This window comes from Spodoptera frugiperda, chromosome 26, assembly GCF_023101765.2.
Source record: "Spodoptera frugiperda isolate SF20-4 chromosome 26, AGI-APGP_CSIRO_Sfru_2.0, whole genome shotgun sequence".
In the NCBI taxonomy this organism is placed as follows: domain Eukaryota; kingdom Metazoa; phylum Arthropoda; class Insecta; order Lepidoptera; family Noctuidae; genus Spodoptera; species Spodoptera frugiperda.
The window spans coordinates 13,334,466-13,341,934 of NC_064237.1; the positions used below are offsets into that span (position 1 = coordinate 13,334,466).

General features: G+C 35.8%; 1 protein-coding gene across 1 annotated transcript; it reads right to left on the minus strand.

Annotated features, from left to right (window-relative positions):
* Positions 1–4,885: 4,885 nt before the first annotated feature.
* Positions 4,886–7,184, minus strand: LOC118264369 (ecdysone oxidase-like). The gene is made up of 3 exons (XM_050704879.1): positions 6,982–7,184; positions 6,584–6,714; positions 4,886–6,509 (listed from the first exon to the last, which is right to left on the minus strand). The coding sequence occupies exons 1-3, from the start codon at positions 7,091–7,093 to the stop codon at positions 4,929–4,931; spliced, it is 1,824 nt and encodes a 607-aa protein (XP_050560836.1). The 5' UTR covers positions 7,094–7,184; the 3' UTR covers positions 4,886–4,928.
* Positions 7,185–7,469: the final 285 nt, after the last annotated feature.

Below are 7,469 nucleotides of genomic sequence, written 5' to 3' on the forward strand. Positions count from 1 at the left end.
TTCCCTCAGCACTTTGTCATATGACTGGCCACATATTCAATGTTTGTGATGTCCTAATTTAATAACGTATTAAGTTAAATTATGGTTTGTATGGCTATAAGATAAAATTAATTAAAGTAAACTTGATCAATTTTAAATAACTAATATTTTTCAATATCTTGAACCTTTAACAGCAGATGTAAATCTCCAAAAACATATTACAAATATTTAATAAAAAAATGTATTACAAAACCTCCCTGGTGGCCCACGGAGGGTAGATGGCAGTCGTTCTATAAAATATTAACATCAGAGGGTTAGAGGTACATTGTGATATTGCGTACCTGAGCCCTGTTTCTATCATCGGAGGTACAAGCCTCCTCGGCTACTTTGAATAGATCGCGTCTCTCCAAGATTGTGTCTTCGTCTTTGAGGTACAAACAGAAACTATTTGAAAGCCCTTTGAAATGCTAATGTAAGGTTTATTTTCCCCTTTTTGTGGTTCGTCCTTTTCATTAGTTTGAGTTTTTCGTACTTCTACCACTGAGGTATTCTGCACAATGTTTGTACTTAGAACCGTGGTCCTTTTGGACGAGTTTTTACCTTACCTTAGTAGAAATGTGATTTTTGTAAAAGCACTTTTGGTCCTTTGACATTAATTCAATGAACGTTATAAAGTGCGGTTTTTTAATCCAATACATGTACGATATTATTTAGTCTTTTATAATAGTTTTGTACTATTCAAATTATTTTATCCGATACTGAAACACTTTTCATGCAAATCGGCTCATGTATATTTTTGCCATATTTTTATAAAGTAAATAATAATAGTGTATTAAAAAATCTACTGACACGTTTCAAATCCTATAAGGTGCGTTGGGGTAAGATCGGCGCAGGGGTAAGAACGTACAAATCAAATATCTCACTTATTTGGCTATATTTTTTAATGCTGATCACATTGCGTGGCACGTCCTTAAGTTCCGCTCCGTCCCGCGTTGACCACCACTCGCTCCGGTCAACACGGAGTGAGATATTTGATTTGTACGTTCTTACCCCTGCGCCGATCTTACCCCAACGCACCTTATTCATTAATACTAAAATCGACGGAACGTGAAATTATTAAACTTTTGTCATTAACAGTAAGATAACTATTTTAAAATAAGCCAAGAATAAAAGCTTCTCAAAAATGTAGATAGCTATGTGGCTATTGCGTAAGATCTAAAATAAGGCTTATATAATCCTTTGCAGGAATAACTTGGATTAATTAATTCCGATGGTGGGAGTAACTGTCAAGTTGACACTAAGTTAAGTGACGTCACTGCTATCATAGCGTAGGCGTAAGTAACGAAGAAATAACTTTTAAACGACCCCATTAGACATTGTTTTTAAAAACAAATTAATTAGTAAATCTTTGGCCATTGCTTCCCAAGGGATACATTTATAACGGTGTAGTTTAAGCCGTTTGTTAGATGAATACCAATAAAACTTAATTGTTAATTATTATGGGTAATTAATCGGCTTACACGCGTAACTATTGGTGTAGCAAGTTTGTGATTAAAAAGCATTATTTTTGTTAAAGTCATGTCTTTTGACACTGTTTGACGAGGAACTCGACTGGTTTCAAGCCATGTTAAAGGCTCATATTCGTGTGTCGCGGAATGCTGTTCATGAATATGAGCGTCTAGCATCGCTTGAAAGTAGCCGATTCCTAGTCAAACAGTTACGAGAGTAAGCCGTTAACCATAATAATTAGTTGAGTCTTACGAAAGTTATAATACAATTTTATTTTTCACACTTAATGGGTCTCAAATACATTAACCACTTTTATTTTAGTGTTTCCTAGCTATCAATAAGTCTATTTCTGAAGTGATTTGTGCTAGATATCAGAATACGATGCTCGTTAGACGTAACCTTGTAACCGCGGTGCAGGCTCCACTGCACACGATCCTGGCTGTTATGATAAAATGACAAAGTCATTTGTCACAATATCCTTCTTTGGGAAAGTTCAGCCGCGCACTAAATCGGGTGTGGTGCCAGTGCTAGCGGAGAGGTTGAATATTGTTTCTTAATACTCGTTGTGACTCGCTTGATGATAAGCAAACACCGTACCTTAAGTCTTTAACTGCCCATAGAATACTGTTTAATGCAAATCCATTGCTCATCGATGAACCCTATGGCGTTTAACACATTTGTAGAACCATGTAGGAAACTTATATTTCGTTATGATAATGATGGGAAACCCTTATAATGTATCTATCAATCCTGTGGAAGGTTTGTCATTGGTCGATAGTTTGATTTATTTTACATCTTTAATAAAAAAATCAGCCGTAGTTACGAATAATATTGTTTAAAGAATACAGATTAAGAGCACCTTAATTTTTCTAAGATTGAACAATTACTTTCAATTAGCTAAGTAAACTACGTTTAACCAAATATAAGAAGCTATATTAGAATATTGTGTAAACAAACTTGTTGATCAAGCGTCAGCTGTGTTAACTTGCTTAAAGTTTTAATTTATGTTAATTTTGTTGTTATCTCAACGTCTGCGAAATGTCTATAAAATGCTGTGGTTTCTAAATTGTTCTACAAAATAAAACCTTTAATTTCTAGATGTTTTTGGTTAAACTAAAACCTATATTTCTTTCTGATTTAATGATAGAACAACAACGTCACGCTACGTCACCTTTCATCCCCGATGGGGTAGGCAGAGAATTCCAGACTCGGTGTTACTACTGAGAAAATTTTGAAAAACAGAAAAAGCCCAGTAATATTTTGCTCGACCCGGGAATCGAAAACAAGACCCCTTGTCTAGCAGTCACACATGTGACCACTCGACCAACGAGGCATGGTGAGGGTGCGGGTTCAAACATTACCAACGGCAAGTACCAATGTGACTGTTTATAATTTCTAATTATAAGATTGAAATCGCCAATCCGCATTGATGTTGTATGATTTTATACAATAATTCTGTTTGTATAATGACTTATTTCTCTAGTGTTTTATTAAAAAACACACTATCAAAATTCTCCAATCACATTACAGCATTTAAATACCAACGCCCACAAAACGCGAGAAACTACAAATTCCAAATTTAAAATATTCTTGCTGTCTCACCAATCCGTTAATGTGTTATTTATTGCATAAACTCAGTCGAGGAAATGCATTTCGATATTGAAAACGTTTCGGGGAGCGTGGGAGATAAAATGTGCGAATATTTGGTTCATGTATACAAACAATCAGAGTACTAGTTTAAATTGTTCAACAGTTTTAGAAAGAATAAGAGCTTTATTGATGGAATCAATAAATATCTGATTTTAAGTTTGAAATGGCCAACCCGCATTGAGTAAGCGAGGTGATTGATGCTAAAACCTTCTCCGTGAGAGAAGAGGTCTGTGATCAACAGTAGCCACTTATAGGTTGTTGATGTGATGCAAGACTGACAGAAAAGGAAAGAACAGTAGTCTTATTTAGATTTCACCTAATGTCGATATTTATAAATTGTGACGCCTTTTATCTCCGAAGGGGTAGGCAGAGGTTCACATGTTAGCAGTGTACAATGTACACACACTTTTCACAATTTATATTGTAAGTCCTGTGTAATAGGGGGTGAGCCTATTCGATATTTATAAAATGCTTTAAAAATGGTCACACATATTACGCTTTGCACAGTACAGTCCTTAAAACTTCGGAATATCTTACAACGATTCCCAAGAGGCCTAGCATAATAAGCATGGTAAACACAATAGAACTCTTTTGTTCAAAACAGTGTACGATTCTCATGAGATGCCTACGATATTTACAAAATCCGCTGTCACAGGCCCCACACCCAAAAGTCACACAAACTTTGCTATATCCAAGTCTCTCGATCCCAGTAAAGCCTTCCCAAGATATATGCTCTACTCAGTTCATCCTATTGCTTATATGAGGGATCTTATTTCAACAGTATTAAGACTTACATTGCAATTTTTAAAATAGGTGCTCGTATTTTGTTTCTTTAAAAATGGAACAAGGATGATGCATTTTGAAGTCTGTGTATTTTCTTAGACGGAATAAAATAATGTAATTTAAGATTCCAAATTCTGGTCTGGTATTACAGACTGTACAGTTGGTTAAAGTAGAAACTAAATATTCTTATGAGCATTATATGAAGTTAGATCTTTGCATGAAGACGTGAAAGCGCCTACAATCCTATTCAAACACTTTATGTATTAACTAAAAAAAATACGGTTTACTCACGTAAATTAATGGAGAAAAGCTCTACTAGTTTTGAGTCAGAGGGACTCCTAGCTATGTAGGCTGCGCGACGTCGCCGCGTCTGCGCACGCTGCTCATGATGAAGAGTACCCTCTGTGACTCGAAACTACTAGAGGTTTTTTCCATTAATGTACGTGAGTAAACCGTGCCTTTAATTAATTTAGTATGTCTCAAGATAGTTATTGTATTAATACTTTATGTATTCATATAATATTATACTGCCTCATTGGCCGAGTGGTCGCAATTGCGACTACCAGGCAAGGGGTCTAAATCAAGTATGGATACTGAAAATATTGTGGAAACATGTTTTAAAATAGCAGGTCCACGTATTGTGTGTGGTGTCAAACTTTTAATTGGCCAGAGAGAGGTGACGAGTGGTTTCAGAGTACAAAATTCATTTAGCTTGTTATACTTTTTTGTGGGTTCATGAAAATATTGTAAAAAATGCTGTTGATTAATATCGTATTGTGGAGGTATTGTTATTGGCTCGTCTGATGGCATTTATTGGTCGTATCTACTGTCAGGTGTATTACTCGGTTTTCAATAAAAATATTGCTATTACAACATTCTACTTTGCCTATTTTTCAAAGCTCAGATCAACTTAATGACAAACTTTTTAAAATTATTATGATGGATGTAAAATAAAAAAGAAAAGTACACAATTATAGAAGTTTTTTATTAACTAAGTTTAACTAACTTCATCCAAAAGTAGTCGGTAAATTTTTAATTTGATCTTGTCTGATTTGTTCATGTTCAACATCATTGTAAGGTCCCGCATCTTCTATTATGAAGTCAGACACCTTTTCTCCAATCATGACAACTGTTGCAAAAGTATTACCTGCTACTAGAGTGGGCATAACGCTTGCATCAGCTACTCTTAGTTTTTTAACGTGGCGAACATGTAGTCTGCTGTCTACCACAGATCCCATAGCGCAGGTCCCACCATAGTGACGCAAGCTCGTCATCATGCAAAGAGTATAGCATCGCCAATACCCTCGACTTCCCTTCTCAAATTCATCACAACGTGGTGTTGTTAAATCCACTCTAGATGCTGATAAATTTTTAAACGCTTCCGTCTCTTCAACTTTTAAGTAATCAATTATATAGTCAACCAAGTTGTCTAAATCAATATCATTTGAAAAGCTGTCAGTAATCACCTCTGGTGGATCTTGTGGATCAGCACTGTTGAGGCGAACTTGTCCCCGAGAATATCCATACAAATTGCTTAATAAAGTAACTAAGACCTGCCTTCCATTGGCTTCTTCATAAAGTTTATTGCAAAGAGAATTTGGAAAGTCTAAAGTAAATGCACAGAATTGTAACAAAAATCTCATATTGTTCATAATGAAGCCCATTGCTTCATAGTCTGGGAATTTTATATAATGTCTATCGTGAGACATGCTCATGTTCAGTGACTCGTACCCAACAAACAGTCCGGCGGGATATTCATTAGGATCTACACCACCTCTTGTTAATCTCTTATTTGTTGTATGTGGGATGAATGCTGCTATATGGTCTTGGAGATTTTTCCCAACGGGCAAGTCGGCGATACAAGAAATATTTAATTTCTTCAAGTCTCTACAAGGACCTATGCCTGAGAGCATTAACAGCTGTGGTGATTTTATAGCACCAGCAGCTACAATGATCTCCTGTCTTGCATTAACAGTAATACTTCTTCCATCATCAGTGATTAGTTCAACGCCTACAGCGTTGCGATCTTCATCAAATAAGATTTTTGTTACTAAAGTACCTTTTGCTACGGCTAAATAAGAACTGTCAGTCACTTTGCTCAAGTACTGAGATCCAGAATCTTGTCTCCTTCCATTGTATACTGTTATGAGACCGCGAGCGTACCCATTTCTGTTTCCATCTATATCAGCTATCATTGCTTTACCAAGTTGTTCAAAGCCTTTTATATAATCAGCAGTATAGGTCTTGTTTTCCCTTGTGATGCCTATGTATCCATTGGCACCATAAAAATCTTTTAGAGGAGAATTCATGATTGCGGAATCGTGAATAGCTTCAGATTTGATAAAATATGGTAACACGTTTTCCCATTTCCACGTGGGATCTTTTGTGATCCGGTGCCATTTTTCAAAGTTTTTAGGGTTTCCTCGAGACCATGTCATGTAGTTTAATGCTCCTGTTCCACCAAGCATTATACCTTGGGTTAGGTCTACGTTTTTATCTTTATGACACTGGTAGCTGTATGTGTCATTCACTGAAGTATAATTCCAATCTGCTTTTGAATTCTTGAGGTACGGTATCAGTGATGGATACTGGAACAATAAAATTATTCTTTAGTTTCCTAAAATACTGATTTTTAAATGAAAAGCTAAATGTAGTAACTTACCATGCTTTCGTAAGGAGCATCGTGTCCTGCTTCAACGAGGAGCACGTTGTACTTCTTCTGGGCCAGTCTGGTTGCTATCACACTTCCTGCTGTACCGCCTCCGACTATGATGTAGTCGAAGCTATCACCAGCTGCGAAAAAAAGTAAGTAATTTGATGCTTATGACTGATAATAGAAGAAATGGTGATAATCTATCTATATAAAAATGCTGGCTATTTTGGTAAGCGCAAATCTCGAGAACAGCTAAACCGATTTCGATTGTTTTGTAAAAAAATATAATAAAAATGCGTAAAAGAATCCATCCGGCGAAGTCCGCGAGATTCGCTACTTTAAAATATAATTCTTTAATTATAGAAATAATTCTGGCACAGTGATAGATTCTAAAGGAAGAAACTTACATTTCAGCAAAGCTGGAGGTGGATACATGTAGCCAGTGAGCTGCAGCATCATTATAGTGTACAGAGCTCCCTGCTTCCTCATCAAACTGGCTAGAACTGCTGTGGTGTTCATCGTTGAAGAGAGATTTCTAGAACTTGTACCTTCAGAGCAGGTCAATGAACAATTCCTTGCAATTTAACATTGAAGTTTACTTCCAACTATTCATCTTTCTTATTCATACTACTTAGCTTCTGGTGATGAAAATTGTGTTTTATCTTATTTGAAATTAGATTCTTTTTGTGTTCTACACTAATGCTTCCTTTGAGAACAATATATCGCGTCGTCACTGTCTAGTAATGTCTACTAAGTTTATTGATTTTTTTTTAAATTTATAGACTCTTTTACGTGTTTAGGTTTGTCAGTTGACGTCTTGGCTGATAATGGTGATAGTAAAGTTTTCCTTCATTAATGTTATCGAGAAATTTTTATGATCTAGTTTTTAATTGCA